The 19,190-nt window shown below is 32.4% G+C and overlaps 2 protein-coding genes across 2 annotated transcripts in view; both read left to right on the plus strand.

Annotated features, from left to right (window-relative positions):
• On the plus strand, positions 1 to 10,247 carry LOC106679272 (pyrimidodiazepine synthase). Its single transcript, XM_067051388.1, has 5 exons — positions 1 to 20; positions 1,702 to 1,921; positions 3,544 to 3,670; positions 6,396 to 6,496; positions 9,941 to 10,247. Exons 1-5 carry the CDS (start codon positions 1 to 3, stop codon positions 10,067 to 10,069), a joined length of 597 nt encoding a protein of 198 aa, XP_066907489.1. The 3' UTR covers positions 10,070 to 10,247.
• Positions 10,248 to 12,814: 2,567 nt separating this feature from the next.
• LOC136795049 (pyrimidodiazepine synthase-like) overlaps positions 12,815 to 19,190 on the plus strand; it is an 11,942-nt gene continuing 5,566 nt past the window's right edge. Inside the window, exons 1-3 of the mRNA XM_067051391.1 lie at positions 12,815 to 12,999; positions 13,076 to 13,181; positions 16,995 to 17,229. Of these exons, the coding sequence (XP_066907492.1) occupies positions 12,903 to 12,999; positions 13,076 to 13,181; positions 16,995 to 17,229 (438 nt within the window). The 5' untranslated portion in view covers positions 12,815 to 12,902. The remainder of the gene's footprint in view (positions 13,000 to 13,075; positions 13,182 to 16,994; positions 17,230 to 19,190) is intronic.

The following is a 19,190-nucleotide window of genomic DNA, read 5'->3' on the forward strand; positions in this document are numbered from 1 at the left end:
ATGAAGTCGATCACTTCGATGTAAACGTTCGTTCAACGGTAGTCCACGGTATTGAGCGATTCCAGGGCTGGAGACCTCAACCACTTTGAAAATTTGATAAGTCCTGCATCCTTCCACTAGAATATTCGAAGCTTAAATACAATATATCACCCCTGGAAAATGCTATCTTCGGCATCATGCCGCTCTAAAGGACAGCTCATCTACCGAACCTAGAATCGTTTTCGTTGCATCGGCAGCAGCAAGCAAGGGGTTATTTTTCACCATTCGATCTTCGAAAATCGCACATCCCCGCAAACGAGGATTGTACATTTCACATTTTCTATCGTTTTGAACAACCGATTCCTTGACGAAGTAGAAGTTCGATAGGATGTCGAATGGACTCTCACTTATTGTCGAAAAGGGAGTGAGATCGTTGGGGTCAATCAATTCTTTTGTGAATTAGGTTGGTTTGGTTAGGGTGGGTGGTAGGTTGCGTCTTGCCCCTCTGTAGTAGCGATGCACCCCGTATTATTACCTACCAAATATCATTTTGTCAATATTCTGATTGGCGTTTTGCACCAAACTCACCGTCACTTAGGACCTCAACGTTTGTCTTCTCTTCATGGGAATATTTTTCGGATGTTTGCTAATAGAGGAACCATTAGGTCACGCATACATCGCTGTAGAACATAGCATCGGGGAGAAGTAAAAGGGAATTGGCTATTTCAACTAGCTTCAGCAATGGACAAAACCACACCCTTACATTAGTCCATGTAGAACATTAGTCCTATTCGTAGATACCCAATTCTTCTACCTTTACCTCGTTACTCGTCCATTGAGACTCCATATCTCGGCAAAGTAGTTACTCTTCTTTTACCGCTACTTTCTGAGGAAGGGAGTTTGAGGAGATTAGTTTTTCAATTGGAAAAACCCCCTCGTCCCAACAAAACTCTGAACATACTTGATTGAAGATTATATTTGTACTTGTTTAATACGTGATTTTAAAATTTCTTTTTGATTCTAGGCAAATCACATTTACCCTTCGTCATAAACCTTCGTCTTGCCCTACAGTATCTTTTAATAATACCCCACTCATTCCTGTTGAACAGATCCGTTACTTAGGACTAAATCTGGACAAACGACTGACATGGAATCCTCATACAAGACCGAAAAGACAGGAAACTGCTCGTCGATTCCGACTATTACAACATTTACTAGACAAACGGTCCAAACTTCCATTCCATTACAAAAGACTGATCTACATGACTATTATAAGGCCTGTTTGGACATACGGAGTTGAGCTATGGGGCTCCACTAAACCATCTAATTCCTCTCGAATCCAACCCTTACAGTCCAAAATTCTTCGTAAAATGCTTAATGCTACTTACTTTGTCACAAATCAAATCATCCATCAGGACCTCAATGTCCCCTATGTTGCCGATTTGGCCAGAACCAGATACCAATCCTTCCATGGAAAACTTCCCAACCACCCAAATCCACTTGTTTCTAACCTGGCTTCTCCTTCATTACCTAATAATCCTCCTAAGCGTCTGAAAAGAAGATGGCCTCGGAATCTTCTCTAGAAATGTTATTGGACTTCTATCAATGGGTAGATTCTCCACATGTTTGTATCATGTCACTATCTCACCTACAGCAAATTTACTTGTTGCATATATGTTATACAGTTGTAAATAACAATAAATAAATTAATTATGATTCTAGGCACGATATTGTGAACATCAATTTGAAAGATAAACCAGATTGGTTCCTAGAGAAGTTTCCTGTTGGGAAAGTGCCGGCACTTTATGTTGATGGTGAATATATCCATGAAAGTTTGATCCTTGCTGACTTCCTTGATGAGAAGTATCCTCAAAGGCCTATGCTGCCAAAGGATCCCCTTCGTAGGGCACAGGATCGTTTGGTTATTGAAGAATTTATTAAAGTAAGTCATGAACTAATCATTTCTATTAACATTAGAAAATTTATATTAGTCTCCATAATAAGAGTTAACCGTCTGTTTTAAGGTTAAGACTTAGTTTCTTAAGTGAATAATATTTGTATTAAATAATAAATATCTATTAACTAGTAATTGTTACTTTGTATTATAACATAATATAATTAGTAATATAATAAATTGTATTATTATTAGTTAAGGATTTCCCTTATTCCCGGCACTGGCTTGAAATAGCTCCTTCGTAGGTCAAGAAGGGTGAGGCTAGGAAAACTAACCTATAATGATCTTAATTTTCTTACAATACTTGCGATCCCGAATGGTTTCTACATCTGTTGTTATATAAATGTCCAATTCTTTCATGTTCGTCAGAGTCTTCTCTAAAATCAAACCATTTGTCGATATGATCAATGGTAAACCCCTACTTTTTCAACCCTGGTTCATAAGAAATAGCCAATTCATCGCGAATTACAGATGGAGTCAATAGAGGATTATATCAAAAAACGGTTCATGAAGTTCCACTCCCAGTTGCCGACAGTTAAAGGAGCAGTGACCTACAACCTGGGAAACCCAGGACTAAATCTGGACAAACGACTGACATGGAATTCTCATACAAGACTGAAAAGACAAGAAACTGCTCGTCGATTCCGACTATTAAAAAATTTACTAGACAAACGGTCCAAACTTCCAATCCATTACAAAAGACTGATCTACATGACTATTATAAGGCCTGTTTGGACATACGGAGTTGAGCAATGGGGCTCCACTAAACCATCTAATTCCTCTCAAATCCAACCCTTACAGTCCAAAATTCTTCGTAAAATTCTTAATGCTATTTACTTTGTCACAAATCAAATCATCCATCAGGACCTCAATGTCCCTTATGTTGCCGATTTGGCCAGAACCTACAACCTGGGAAACCCAATCTCAACCCGAAGACTGAAGCCCAGGCTGCTGCAGGACATTCTGTTAAAAATTTTAATAAATATAAAATTAATTCATAGTCTCACTACCTCAATTTTACTTTTTATTGTTACTCATTTTATTTATTCATTATTATTTTTTTTTTCTATTTTCTTCTCTCGTCCTTTTTTCAAATTAACTTGTTTCTTTTCACTATTAGAGGGCAATTGTTTGATTTATTTAAGTGTACCAATATCATTATTTGTTGTTATTAATTTTACATTCCTCTTTCATTAAGAATCATTACTCTTATCCATTTATTCTGGACTATAAATTTTAAATATAAATATCATTTTATTTTATTATTGTATCTCTTTTTTTCTGATTATACCATGTATGTGTAATTTATATATGTCCGATTACGGATTGATAAGTATGCTGAGTGAGATAGCAACCTAATGTATGTATAGGCAGCATAGATAAATAAAGTATTTCTCTCTCTCTCTCTCTCTCTTACAAAATTAATATTTAAAAAATATATCCCATTGTGATCCTTCATTATCAACCATCTTTGTCCAATTGCATACTTGTAAATGAACAGCTAACACTTGCCACAAGCCCCAGTTTTCTACAAATGCTTGGCAAATTAAGTGAGCTGCCTTTTTATTGTCAAAAAATATATATACTAACAATATTTTTTTTAATTTTAGGTAGGTAGTCTTTTCCTGAAGGTTTATTTCGCACCACCTAATGAACCAGTTGACATAGCTCCATTTCATGAGAAAATGGACTATTTTGAAAATGAACTTGCTAAAAGGGAAACAAAATTTTTTTCAGGTAATTGATTGACAATTTAACTATTCTATGGTTGTAATTATAGCATATTTTTTGATAGACTGTAGTCTCATTATGGTCTTAACGATTTAATGAAACTAACCTAAAGTCTAAAGAAATTTGAATTTTTCATTTCTAGGTATAGACTTTTCTTGTCTAAGACTTAACCTATCTGAAAATAAACGGAATAAAAGTAATGATGCATTATTGGAAAATTGTATGATTTATAATAAATTATATAATGATAATTTGTATGATAGTTAAAACCTCTACAGAAAAAATGAATCCTAATCAGTTCGAATAATTCACTATCTTTCCATCCATCAGTACTTGTCATGTGCATCTTACTCATACAAGGTTACCTTGTGTACTTAGGGCCTAAGTATAAACTGAATTTTAAACTACTCTCTCATATTGTCAATTGTTAGAACACCCATGTAAGGCACACTTAACTTATTTTCCTTTAGTTATTGCTATTAAATATAAAACATGACGTTTAAAAAAAAACACAAAATATCAATTTTCTAGGAATTCGACAAGTTTGTTGCTTGAGTTCACTACAGTTCATTTTAGTTATGGATGCAGCTATTTGGAGGACCAAGAAGAATATAAAGAAATTCCACGTAGGATATGCCAATCTAAGACCAGTGAAACGACAGGAATCTTCAACACAACGTCAATAGGTTCAAAGAAGAACTGTTTAGGATTAACATGGTCATAAACCCAACAAAGACAAAAGAAATGCGGATAGCTAAGAAGTCATGAATAATTATGCGTGTCATTAGAGTTGAAGACACGGTCCTCGAACAAGTAGAAAATTTGAATTACTTAAGTGCGCACATGAATGAAAATGGTTATATTGATACAGAGGTTACAGAGGGAATGGCAAGTGCTGGCAGAATGTTTGAAGAGGTTTAGAGAGGCTTACTAAACAGGCGAGAAGTTGACAAGAAGATAAAAGTGGTTGGGTTTCGGTTAACGATTCTCCCCATTCTGACGTCTTCCTAGGAATCATGGACGCTAACAAAAAAGTTGTTGCGGTTGCCATGGTGAAATAAAAACAGTGGCGACATCTGCGTAGACAAGGGGTGTTACGGTTGTCATGGTGAAATAAAAACACTGGCTAGATCTGTGTAGACAAGAGGTGTTACGGTTGTCATGGTGAAAACAAAACACGAGCGATATGTTTTAGAAGAGTGGGTTTTGTTTTTTTGGGGAAGGCGACAGTTTGATTTTGGAACACGTATGTTCAGACGATTGGGTTTTAGTTTTGTGAAGGCGACAGTTCTATTTTGGAACACGTTACGATTGTTCACTGTGAAGTGGTAATAGTTTAAAGGCCCTCTGTCTTTACTGTTTGAACTGGAATAGCACCATATGAGAAATGTCATCTTATATGTTTTGATATGTTCAGCACGTCCTGGATAGGAAAGTTGCGGCATTACATCATTAGAGATTAAATCTCTATAATTCTGGAGTGGTGAGACGGTGACCGAAAAGGAAATATCGGACAACCTTAAGTTCTGCCCAAGGACTACGTGGGGTTTGAACTAAATTTTATTTTATTTTCACTTTTATACTCTTTTGGATAATAATGAAAATATAGTTATAAAGGTTAAGTTTAAGTCAACCTATAAGTTTTAATTGTTTTATTAATTGATAAGAATTCTTTTTTTTCCCCTTTTTGTGTTCATAGTTCTGCTGTTCTTTCTCTGCTTTCAACTTGTTTATTTACTTATGTTTTTTTTTTTTTGTTGTTCAATGAATATTACGATAATTCAACAGGTGGGTAGGTAACACCCCTAGATTTCTGTTATCTACATGTAAAGGTATTCGCCAGCGGTCATAATTCAACAATTGTTTATATAGTGGTATATTTTAGCTATATTGTGGGCATAAAAATGCTTCGGGATTTCCAAGAAACAAATAGCGTGGCGCCTAAGGAGTAATTTATTCTTTATTGTTTTTTTGTTTTTTTCTCCTTTGTCATTATTTTTTTTTTTATTTAACTCACCCCCTTCTCCGCTGAGTGTGGGCAACTATAAACGATAAAAATATAACTAAGGATAAGTTAAAATTTGCGGTTATAAAGTACCAATCAAGAATACATGCATCAGAAATGAGATTTCTCAGTACAATTGAGGGGGAAAACAAGAGTCCACAACACTACAATTAAGGCGAACCTCAATGTTAAACCAGCTCATGAAGTAATAGAAGAGAATTGACTAAGATGGTTGGGACATCTCCGAAGAATGGATCAAGAATTGCTGGAGAGATCTATCAAGCCAAAGTTGATCGGTAGAGAGGAAAAGATCGACCAAGAAATAAATGGGAAGATAAAGTAAAGAAGGATTTCCTAAAATGAGGATTCCAATGGAGTGAAAGAAGGCATTTGGTGGAAGATCTGAAAAAAAAACATGAATATCTATCAAGCATGTTACTAAAAGAGAGGACCAAGAACTCCTTTATGCTTCTGTTGCCCTGATAATGAATGAATATAGTTTAAGTAATCAAAGAATTTGAAGAATTTCCGAAATTAAAATTTTGAAAAAGATTCTGAAATATTTGAGATTGTATTTATTTTGTAGAACTTGCTGTTCACTTGATATATATTGTTTGTTTTTTTTTAAATTATCAGGAACTATTTATTCTATTGTTATTATTTTAACTAATATAATAATTAGTTTGATACTATATATTTAATCATCATGTCTTTATTACTTTTCAGGTAATGAACCAGGTATGATAGATTACATGATTTGGCCTTGGATTGAACGATTAGATTTGGAAGAAGCTCTCAAAAGTGATGATGGCCGTTTTAAAAGAATTGTTAGTAACTAGAATTCTTTCTTTATTTTTTCCTATGGATAATTAAGAACATTTTAAAACAAGTTGGTATATTTTTTAAATCATTGAGGGTATCCTAAGCGATGTGTCTCCCTTCTGGTTCCGAAATCTCAAACAGAGGCAGTGAAATAGGCTGGCATCGACCCAACGCACGGTTCTGCTGCGTGCCACCAGAGCATATAAAGCAATTTCACATGATACAGTGCAGGTCCTAACAGGGTTGTTATCTCTTATGAGAAGAAGTGACCAAATATATTTTCAAGAGAGAAGACTCAACAGGTTTTCTGGAAAATCTTAGGATGAGGATTGACAAAAAGCCCAACAAAGGGAGGCAGGTTATCTGGGAGGCTACTGTTGAGGAGTGGGAGCGTAGATGGGTGACAACACTGAAATGGAGTACTCTTAGAAAATTCTTTCCCTCCGTACAATCTCGGGTGCAAGCCGAATGAGTCCCTGGCTGAATAACCTTGGCATTGATATAGACTCCCCATGCCTCACTTCTACACGTTGTCATGACCTGTGCTGCTTTTGAGGGATTAAAAGTACAGATGATGAGATCCACGGAAATTTACGTCCCCACTGAGGAGGAGTTTCATCACTTAGTAAGTGAGGAGACCTACCCATGGTTTAAAGACTTCATTTATTCCTAGAAGACAGTGGTGGGTTCACCTCACTTCAACCTTGGTGCTAGAAGTAGAAGGAGGGAACCACCACCAGGAAGACAACCGAAAAATGGAAGAATGAGAAACTTCCTGTTTCTTGAACGACTGCTTCACACCTGCTAATAAGGTTCGCTTCAAAGACGATTAGAAGGCAGAGTAGGTAAAGATAATGTAAGAACATAAAAATGGAAAGGAGGTATTGAACATGAATGTCTAAAAGATATAACTGACATAGTAATGAGCTGATAAAAAGTATATGTATTACTAAACAGATCCCAATTATTCCAAAAGAATTATAAACCCATTTTTAATAATTTCTCTTGGTTAATTAATAGATCTGATTGGTAATATATATTCTTTTTTTATAAGTTCATTTATCTTTTTAGTTCTCATCTTTAACTTCCTTATATTTTTTTTATCTTTATTAAATTTACAACTGTACATAATTATACATTTAGTAAATTTGATGTATGTTATTTTGTAGTAGTATGAAAAATTACCCATTGGTAGCACTCCACTGACGTTTTTACATTAGCGGGTCTTGTAATCATCTTCTTTTTAGGTGCCTTGTAACATTGTCAGGAATGAAAGAGGAAGCAAGGTCAGAAACTAGTGGGTTTGAACGGTTAAGGAGTTTATATTGGAAGGAATAGTGTCTGGTTCGGACTAGATCGGTTACATATGGAACATTAAGGTCTTTATTTATGTTTTGTTTTTTTGTGACAAAGTAAGGAGCATTGAGGATTTTCGAATGTAAAGATTGGATATGAGAGGAATTCGAAGGTTTAGTGGAGCCCCAAAGCTCAACTCCGTATGTCCAGATGGGCCTTATTATAGTCATGTAGATCAGTCTTTGGTAATGAATTGGAAGGTTAGACCGTTTGTCTAGTAAGTGCTGTAATAGTCGAAATCGACGTGCAGTTTCCTGTCTTTTCAGTTTCATGTGAGAATTCCAGGTTAGTAGTTTGTTCAAATGTAGTCCAAGGTAGCGGATCTGTTCGACAGGGGTAAGAGCAACATTATTAAAGAATACTGTAGGGCAGTCGGTAGGTTTACGACGAAGGTTAAACGTGATTTGATGAGATTTATTTTAATCCTCCAATTACGATACCATTCTTCAGAGGCTGTGATATGGGATTGGAGAGCTTGGAAGCAATTAAAAGGTTATTATTAACTGCAAGCACACATGTGTCATCGGCATACGTGGTGAGGATTGCGTTAGGATTGGTTTGGATGTCAGCTGTATAGACGGTGCAGAGGATGGGACCGAGAATTCTACATTGAGGATCACCAGCTGTTTTATGTTATTTTTTTATATGGATGTATTTTTATAACTTTACCTTTATATCTGTTTTATTAGTATGTCATTTATATACTCTGATTTTATTTATATATACACATACATATATAAAAATAGTTTACCATATAGTTTAAAATATGAAAAAGATTGTCAAGGTCGCAGTTCTTTTTCACCGCGATTCTGACCATCTTCTTCATATTTTATAGTCTGATTTTATCTTTACCTACAGTATCTTTTTATTTTAGCCCTGATGAAGACCTTCAGTGTGGGTCGAAATGTTAGACATTAATAAATAGTTAAAAGCTAGCTTGTTTTCGTTAACTGCAATCCAACCCATTTTCTGATTCGGGAAAGATTCAAAAGGATTCTAGTCTAGTCAATGAGCTGGCCATTTTTTATATTGAATCATGTATTTATTTCTATATGCTACTAATGTATTGAATATGTCTTTGCTGTCGTAAAAAAGTTATCCTTTATTTAACTTACCTTGTAGTCAGTGCAGTAATGTTATTATTGATCGAAATAGGTATTTTATATATGTATATATAGTTGACCGTAAAAATTGACGTATAAGAAGATGGTCAGGGTTGCGGTTAAAAGAGAAACGAAAATAGTTTACAACTATTTATTTTCCGACGTTTCGCCCCACTTTGTAGGGCTTCATCAGGGCTGTTCAAAGGTAAAGGTTGAACAGAACTTGTTTTGTAAAGCTGTTCAACCTTTACCTTTGAACAACCCTGATGGAGCCCAGCAAAGTGGGGCGAAACGTCGGGAAATAGGTATTAATTTTTTTCTTGATTGGCTGAATGCACTGTAGTCTTTAAAGCCTATTGTACACACTCATTGTAAGCTATTAACAACTATGATGTCAGTATTGAAAACTGCCGTACTGTCCAGTATACTCGATCCTGTACCAATTGGCTGAGTCTATTCCAGTACATTCCAGTAGAATAAGTCTATGACACCATTCCAAGTTCTTCTTGGCCTCCCTCTTGACCATTTTCCATCGACTATCCTTTCATATATCATTTTGACCATTACTTCCTCTTTCATTCTTTTAACAAAGCCAAACGACTGTAGTCTATTTTCTTCTATAGTATGTTTACCCAGTTCTTCTCTAAAATTATTTCTTATTGTAGTATTCCTCACTTTATTCCCTTCTTGTTTTCCCCTCAAATATCTTCAGGTATCTCATTTTCATTCCATAAAATACCAAACTTATTTTTAAATATTAAGCAAATATCGAAACTCAATATCGGATTGAATGCTATTGGAATATCTTTAACCTCTAGTAATTAACATAATATATTTCACTTATCTTACATAAATGTTTCCTTGGCTTCACATAGTTTTAGCAAGTACTTCTTCTATGATATGTATTTAAATTTAATTATTCTTTGGAACCTTGTATTTTTAAAATTACTGAACTTTAAAAATTTTAATATCGAAAATTCTACTTTTCAGTTGCAATGGAACAAAGACATGCTGGAAGATATTCCTGTGAAGAAACACTACTGTGACCTGGAAACTCATAAAAGATTTATCGAGCAATTTAAGGCTGGAACTCCTGATTATGACAACATTCTGCCGTAAAGTTGTATATGAGGGAGACTGTATTAAATAATGGCTAATGTACATTTTTATGTTCATTCATAAAATTACTTGAATGGATATTAACTTATGTTCTATCTTTTTCACACAAATCTTCACTATGCCCTATATATGTGAATATATTTATATTAATAAATTTGGAAAAATCTATTTTCTTATTTTTGATTTGTTTTTATTCTACTACCATAGGATTCTATCACTCGAATATTTTTTAGTTTAATTTCATTTGATAACATAATATGAATTGTCAGCCTTTAGAACAGTTGTTCACAATTGGTGGTCTGTGAAGCCTTGCCTTTGTAGTACAAGAGCCGGGAAGGAAAAAAAGACGGTTATCTCACCCAATTTTTTATTACTTTAATGAAAACTAGGTATAAATACTAGTCAAAACTGATGAGTCTGCCAAGTATACGTAGGGGGATTAAAAAAAATGGCGGCTGTTTCAAAAACCTTAAAAAAACATTGATTTTTCATTCGGAGCTCTGTATCTTAAAAACTACCAACAACACTAGATAATCTAAGAGAACATTATTTAAAGAAGAGTAAATTTTCTGAAATATTAGCCCTAAAAGAACAATTTACATCCAATAGTTCTCGAGATATAGCCTTTTAAAAAGCAAAATTTCGTAAAAATATAGTTTAAGATTAGTAGTTAGTTAATTTATTTTGAGAAATTTATATCTCAGGAACTATGTGACGTACTGATGTCTTTTAGCACTCAAATTAAAGCTAGTTTAATGGACTAAAAGAAGTTTATGACCTTTACCTTTGTATGAATAGTAGTTTTCATGATATTTACTAAAATAAATTGATTTATAGTTGTTCTGACAATAAATCTGATTTATGAAAAACTTTATTTCAGAAACCATTAGACGTACTGATGTCTGCCAACGCTCAAATCAAAGCTAGTTAAATGTGCTATAAAGTTGTTAATAATGTTTATCTTTGTAGAACTAGTAGCTTTTATGATATTTGACAAAATAAACTCACAAAATGTTAATTTCTAGTAATTCGTATAGAATGTTGGATTTTTGAAAAAATATATCTCTAGATCCATAAGACGCACACATGTCTGCCAACACTCAAAATAAAGAAAATTTAACTTACTATAAAGTTGTTTATGACACTTATCTTCGTAGGGGTAGTAGTTTTTATGATATTCACATATGAATATAAATTTGGCAAATCAAAATTTGTCTGAACAACTATAAATCAATTTATTTTAGCAAATATCATGAAACCTACTACTCCTACGACGATAAACGTACAAAAGTAATCCATAGCCCATTAAACTAGCTTTAATTTGAGTGCTAACAGACATCTGTATGTCAAATGGTTTTTGAGATATAAATTTTTCAAAATAAATTCACTACTGATCTTTCAGTACGTCCCATACCACATTTTTATGAAATGTTGCTTTCTAAATGGCTATATTTCGAGAGCTATTTAACGTAAATAACTCTATTAGGGCTCATATTTTAGTAAATTTACTCTTCTTTAAATGACATTCTCTTCGGTTTTCTTGAGTTTTGCTCCTACTTTTTAAGATATACAGCTCCGAATGAAAAATTATTTTTTTTATCGCTTTGAAACAGCCGCCATTTTATATTCCCCCTACCTATACTTGGCAGACTCATCAATTTTGACTATTAATTACATATAGTTTTCATTAAAGTAATCAGAAATTGGGGTGAGATAGCTCCCTTTTTTTCTACTCTTGGGCTATTGTACTATTGGTTCTGAGAGGGTCTGGCAACACACACACTTATATGTATATATATACATATAATTGATGGTTAGAACTATTTTATTAATTGTCTTTCTTGATGTTTGGGTGCTTGCTGAAAAGTTTTAAAAGGTAAGTATACTATAAAAATGACTCAAAATGAAGGTAAACTACCTAATTTTTTTAGGGGGCTTCCTTCGCCTCATGTTGGGAGTGGTAGTGGGTCTCAATTGTTTAATTTTCTGGCTTTGTGGTTTGAGTCACTCCGAGGGATTTGGAACCACTGTTTTAGATCTAATATAAATAATACAATAATTATAAAGAAAAATATTTATATACTTTTAATATACTATTCACTATTAATAAAAAAAAGTACTGTCAACATTGACAATATAAATAAATCTAGGTATTTTTCCTATCTGACGGAATCGACTTGCCTACTTAAATACATTGATGGGTTGTTGGTGGATTTAATGTCCATAAAAATTGAATATTTGTTTATTGGATTAAAACATCACGGGTCATCAATTTCTTATTTACTTTGCTTACATTTGTTTTATTATTTTTTTATTTATTTTTTAGCGTGTGGATTCCGATGTTTACGCTTTCTTAGTTTACCAAACATTTGTACAAATCTCGGATTTGCATAAAAAAAATTGTTGGATTCGTAGATTCTATTCATAAATGGCAATTGATTGACTTTGAAATATGGCTAAATATGTACCATATAGAAAGTGTGTGGGAACTATAGTGACATATTTGTGAGAAATTTTTTATAAATATTGTAAAAATATTACGACAATTTCAATTTTCGTTTTGAAGTCGGATTAACAGGGATTAGGACTTTTCAGTAGAGTTTTATTTATTTGAACAGATTTATAAGTTATTATTCTGAAATTAAAATATGTTATTCTCAGACCAAATTATTGTCACTTTAGACATTATCTAATTCGTGCAGTGATTCAGCAGAACTGCAGCTCCCTCTAGTGGTGTTTACTCTCCTCAACTGATAAAAGGTGATAACATCAGAGGACAGCTTCATTAACAGTCTAGGGGTCAAATATTAGTGTCAACTTTCAGGTTCTTTTAATGAACATTAGAAGATCCTTGAGCAGATTTTTAGTTCAAAACATTAAGTACTATTCTACCAGTATGACAGAGTACACTCCTCCACATTTAGGCAAAGGTATGTAAAAACTATTGCTAAGTTATGAAGAGTTCATTCTTTGTACTATCATTTTAAAGAATTTTGTTATCAATAGGATCTAAAGATGTACCCTTGCAGGAAGGAAAATTGAGACTTTACAGTATGAGATTTTGTCCTTATGCACAAAGAATACATTTAGTCTTGTATGCTAAAGACATTCCGTGAGTGTTTACTGTATAATTATTATGAAGTATTTACTTTATTATATGTGCATGAGTTGTCCAGTATGCTTTATTTTCCTAGTACAATCACAGGTCCACAAAAAATTAACTTTGAAAATTTGATTTGATTGTTGTTCACTGATCTTTTAATTTTTTAGTGTGCTGAAACTGAAAATGAATTTTTTCCATCTCTTAAAGATTTTTAGCAAAACCCTGGTATATAATGGCATGTTTAAAGGACAGAAAAATGTAAATTTTTCCAGTTGCCGGCAAGAGTAAATTTAAGTTTTTTGGTACTGTTGGAAATACGAGTTTTCTTTCTTTCTAATAATAATAAAGTTTAACTTTTGCTATATTTTATGACAATAAAAAACTGTTTAAATATACTAAATACTTTGTATCATATATCAAATTCAAATTGATTTAGTAAAGTCTAATTTGTGTCCTTCTGATACCGTACGAATTTGAAATTGATCTGTTGAATATCCTTGGCTATAAATGATTTATATGATATTTGTGCTACAAAACTGGTATTAAATATTACTGATTTGCTTAAGATCTGTTAGCAATACCAGTAAAAGGATTTAATTTTCGGTTTTAATCTACCAAAAATATATATATATTGATAAGCCCAAATTTTCCGTTTTAATCTACCAAAAATATATATATATATATATTGATAAGCCCAAATTATCAAAATCAAAGTGGTTATAGACCTGTGTTAGCTGGTGTATTATCTAAAATACAATATTGAAGGTTATTCAACTAAAAAAAAAAATTGACATTTTAAATCAAATTTTATAAAAAGATGTTTATTGCTTCAGACGATTCCTAGTTTTATTTATTATTTTAGATGGTGATTTTCAAAGAATATGTTTCGATTTAGAAATTAATATTTTAACAGCATTTATTGAAATAATGGAAGTATTGTTTTCTGGAGAGAGGAGTAATAGTTCACAAGTATTAATCCAATATGGTGATTGGATCTGTACTTACTTATACACAATATTCTATTGTTACAGGTTATTAAATACACAATTATTACTCTTGTTATAATTCGGCAACTATGACGTCCACTCGCTCAAGTTCGTTCCTTTCTGTCGAATTACATAAATACATGAAACTTTATTGGATTAGGTTATAACTGAGTAAATGTCAATGTCACCTACCTTGTTGGATTGACACTTGTGCAATAGTATCATAATAATAATCTTATGTTCTTTGTTTATTTTCTAAGATCATTTTTATATTTGGTTTATTTTATAAGAAGTTAGGTAATGATATTGCTTCATAGAAATTCTCATCTTCCAATTACTTCCGAAATCCAATCCTACAATTAAATTATTAATAGTAATAATCATTTAGAATATACTGTCTTCATTTATATACTAATACTCCATGCTAGTTTAAAATGATATGGTTCCTGTGTGCTATTTATTAATTGATCAGGAGATCGGGAAAATATTGCTTTTCAATGCACGTCTTTCATGCATCAGTATTTGTTTTCTTCTGTCGAAGCTGAAAGGTCTTGCAACTTGCCTTTCACTGGACATAAAACAACTTCGTCCAAAGGCTGAGACAAATAGGTAGCGTTTAGAAGTCAACTGATCAACTTAAATTGTTTTATCTTAGCTAATTGTTTTGTTTTTGTTTTTTTTACATAAAATGTGCAACAAAATATTCCATGATACCTTAAACTCTAAAAAATATTTGGGACTAAGTCATTCCTCAAAAGATGTGTAGTTCCATTTAATTATTCCATTCTCTATAGTTGGCTAGAAGCTTTTTATATTTTTTATTTACAGTTCATAGATGTTATATTAGCATTGTTGGTTTGTTTACCAAATATGGAATTATTAAAATATGATTAAGATCTCTCTGTTGTGATGGTATAGATCAGTTTCCCAATCCATAGAAGTTTGCAAACCACTAAGCTGGAAATTGAACAATATGTGAATCCAAATAGTTCTGGATCATCATAAATTGTTTTAGATTTCCAATATAACTGCTTTTAATAAATTTCTCATATTATGTACGCCTTTATTTATTTATTTTAATTTCTTTATGTTATTTTTTTGTATTAAAAACAATTTTTCATTGTTAAAATCTGTTTACAAATTAAAATTAATTAATTAATTTATATTTATGAAATATAGTTTAGATTTGAAATTAATTAATTAAAATATTATTTTTTTATCTTAATTATTAAAACTTTATATTAAAATAAATATTATTTTTTCCCTTATTTAATTTATTGTTTAGAATTAACAAAAATTTAGAAATTGCAATGACAACATATGATTAGTTGAATTAAACCAAACAAGTAAAGGAATATTCTTAGAATAGTAATAACCAATGGCTTCGGGTAGCTTAGAAAACATTTCTCAAGAATAAGCTTGTTACCGAGAACGTTCAGCGTTATTGTTCTCAATTTGCATTCCCACTCTTATACAACTTTAATATTTTAAAATAAGTATGTTTAAAAGTAGCTTTTGAATCACTCTTGATGTTTCATTTACCTGTTAAAACCTTTTTTTAAAACTTCAAGAAATATAATTAAGAAAATAGATTTAACTGCAAATTGTCAAAAAAATATATGTTGCTCACTCATGAAAATGAAAGATTTACAGGTTAAGAAAAATGGACATAAAACATATTAAAAATAGATTGGAAAAATTTATTTGATTTATTATTCTTTACAGTTTAGACCTAATTAACATTTTTTTTTGAGAGAGAGAGAGTATTATCTTGAAAATTGTTTGTGCATGATTAGGAACCTACATGAAGGCCGATAGGAAAGTAAGTGGATTTAAAATAAATTCTGTGAACATTCACATATCAGACTCCAGTTGATTTTGGAAGTAGTGAAATAATAGAAACACATAGAAATGAATAAAATGCAATATACTGAATTGAAAGTTTATAAGAATTATTAATCAAAGAGAAACAACAGCAGAAAACACTGCACAGGCTAACATAAAGATCATAAAAAAAAAAAAAAGAAGAGATTTGTGGCTCACAACATATACTTTATTAACGAAATGTCATGATGCTTAATGGCATCACTTAGTGGTGGCATTAGATGGTATAAGCGGTCCCTGAAGATGGTACAAGTCTTCAGCCTTCCACTATAATTATCTACCCACCTGATTAAGTTTACCTCCCACCTCACCTGACTTCTGAGAAGATCTCCTTCATCATTGACTTCTGAGATCTCCTTCATCATTGACTTCTGAGAAGATCTCCTTCATCATTGACTTCAATAATACATTAGACCTTATTGATCAAAAGTAATCCTATGTAATTCAAATGTTTTATTTTAGTAATCCCATGAAAACCCCTTACTAAATTATTTATATTCATAATTATGAGAGGTAGTTGACTGTGGATGACTTATACGAGGAGAAGATGGTTGGGGTGTGGTCAAAATAAAACAAATAAGTTGATGTAACTAAAATAAGTTACATCAACTTATTTGTGTTTTATTTTGACCACACCCCCATCCATCTTCTCCTAATATTCATATTCATATTCAATCTCATATAATTTTTTTTCACTATCCCCTCATTCTAAAGGGTTTCAATGCCTGGCATTCAGGTGAAGGTATTAAATTCTATAAAGCAGTTATTCATTATTTTACTTTTTATTTAAAACTGTTTTATTTATCCTGTTTATTTAGATGTCTAATGATTTTGAAAATTAGGTAATATTGCATCAGTAAAACTCTGATCATAATTGAAGATATTTTTTTTGTAATTGTTTACTGTGTCATTTTTAAATTACTTTTATTACAAAATTTTTATACAATTCCAGACACGATATTGTGAATATCAATTTGAAAGATAAACCAGATTGGTTCCTAGAGAAGTTTCCTGTTGGGAAAGTGCCGGCATTTCATGTTGATGGTGAATATATCCATGAAAGTTTGATCCTTGCTGACTTCCTTGATGAGAAGTATCCTCAAAGGCCTATGCTGCCGAAGGATCCCCTTCGTAGGGCACAGGATCGTTTGGTTATTGAAGAATTTGTTAAAGTAAGTCATGAACTAATTATTTCTAAAACATCATAAAATTTATATTTGTCTCTATAATAAGAGTTAATCATCTCTTTTAGGTTAATAATTTGCTTCTGAAGTGATTAATATTTGTATTAAATAATAAATAAATATTAAATAGTAATTATTACATTATATTATAATCTAATATAATAAATTATACTATTATTGGTTAAGGAATTTCACTTATTCTGGCACTCGCTAGAAATAGTTCCTACGTAGGTCAAGGATGTGGCTAGGAAAAATAATCTATAATGTTCGTAATTTTCTGACAGTATTTACAGTCGTGAACAACTCTGTTTACTAAACCTGTTTCTTGGTTTTTAATTAAATGTCCAAGTTTTTCATGTTTTCCTGATTCCTCTGCAGAATCAGCCCATTTGTTGAAATAATCAAAAGTAAATCCCTTTCTTTTTCAAGTTTTTATGATTATTTTAACTCTTCTTCCAAATACTGAATTTTTTTAATTTTTCTGGCAACTACTTTTTGAAGATTGTCTCCAGAAGTCACCTCTATTATTATTTTTTTGTTTTTTTCTCACTATCGCAGGTTGATTATCTGAGGTGGGGAGCATAGAAGTACAACCACCTTCATATTTCTGTTTATTTTTTTTCCTTTGATACAAATATTTCAAAATGTTTGCACTATACATGCTGTGTCTAAGAGAACCAACTGTTGAGCCTCTCTTAGTACATCAATAGGCACCCCCAAACCATTCACGTATGCCACAATGGATTTTGGTACGAGACCATTGGTGGATATAATTATTGGAGTAGTGATTACACCCTCCAAATGATATAGTTCCTTCAACTCAATCGGCAATTCCTGATACTTCTTCAGTTTTTCTCCCACAGTGGGGATTATATTATTATCGTTAGGGATCCCAACATCAATACAATGAGTTCCACTTTCTCTTTTTAGATCTATAAGGATATCTGGTTTATTATGGCTCGTATTATCATTACTATATGGTCCGTAATTATTGATTTATCCCAATAGAGCTTGAGAGGACCTTTTTGGAGGAGTTTATTTGTGTGGTACTTGTAATATGGACTCTTATCATCAGTTAACTTGTAATTTATCGCCAGGGCCTGATACAAAATTTTGGCCACATTGTTGTGCCTCTGGAGACATTCGGTACCACCCAACACTCCACATCCACCAGTGATATGTTGGATTGATTCCTATGTTACTGAGCATAATCGACACTTATCTGGTGTTGTGTCTTTTAGAACATGTTTTCTATATAATCTGGTGGCAATCACCTGATCTTGAATAGGAACCACAAATTCTTCTTTCTCAGAGGATAGCCTTCCAGATTTTAACCATTTAACTGATCTTTCTATGTCTATGGAGGCTAAGTTCAGTTGGCTATAGAATCTCTCATGGAAAGGCTTGCTTTTCCATTTTGCCAGTTGTTCTTTTTCTGAAACAATGTTCGATTCATCCGCTTTGCTCAGGTTCAGTGCTGTCTGACCATAATCCATAGCAACGATTGCCAGATAAACACTAGTGGTTTTTGAAAGAAAATATTGACATAGTGATAATTTCTGCTTGTGGCTTGTGCTTCTTCAATATTTATGAGTGCTTGTCCTCCTTCTTTTATGGATAAATAAAGTCTGGATTTGGAAGATATGGGAGGGTGGACACACTCTTGTGTGAGTGTCATGAGTGTTCTCACAAGACGATCTATTTCTTGTAAGCTGGTATTTGACCACTGTAATATACCAAAGGTGTTTATTGTTATGGTCTGCATTTCTCGCTATGACGGGTTGAGTATCTGAAGTGGGTGACCTAGAAATCCAATTATTAATTATTATTATTATCATTATTGTTATTACTAAAATAATAAATTGCAATTATATATTGTTACTTGTAAATTAACAACCACCGGTTGCCACAAGTACCAGTAAGCTACAAGTCTTTAGCAAATTAGTTCAGCTACCTTAATATTA

This window comes from Halyomorpha halys, unplaced genomic scaffold, assembly GCF_000696795.3.
Source record: "Halyomorpha halys isolate HHAL.00 unplaced genomic scaffold, Hhal_1.1 Scaffold190.1, whole genome shotgun sequence".
In the NCBI taxonomy this organism is placed as follows: domain Eukaryota; kingdom Metazoa; phylum Arthropoda; class Insecta; order Hemiptera; family Pentatomidae; genus Halyomorpha; species Halyomorpha halys.

Coding starts and splice junctions, on each gene's coding strand:
- LOC106679272 (XM_067051388.1), top strand. CDS start 1: ATGAAGTCGATCACTTCGAT. Junction 21..1,701: donor ATGAAGTCGATCACTTCGAT/GTAAACGTTCGT, acceptor TTATGATTCTAG/GCACGATATTGTGAACATCA. Junction 3,671..6,395: donor GGAAACAAAATTTTTTTCAG/GTAATTGATTGA, acceptor ATTACTTTTCAG/GTAATGAACCAGGTATGATA.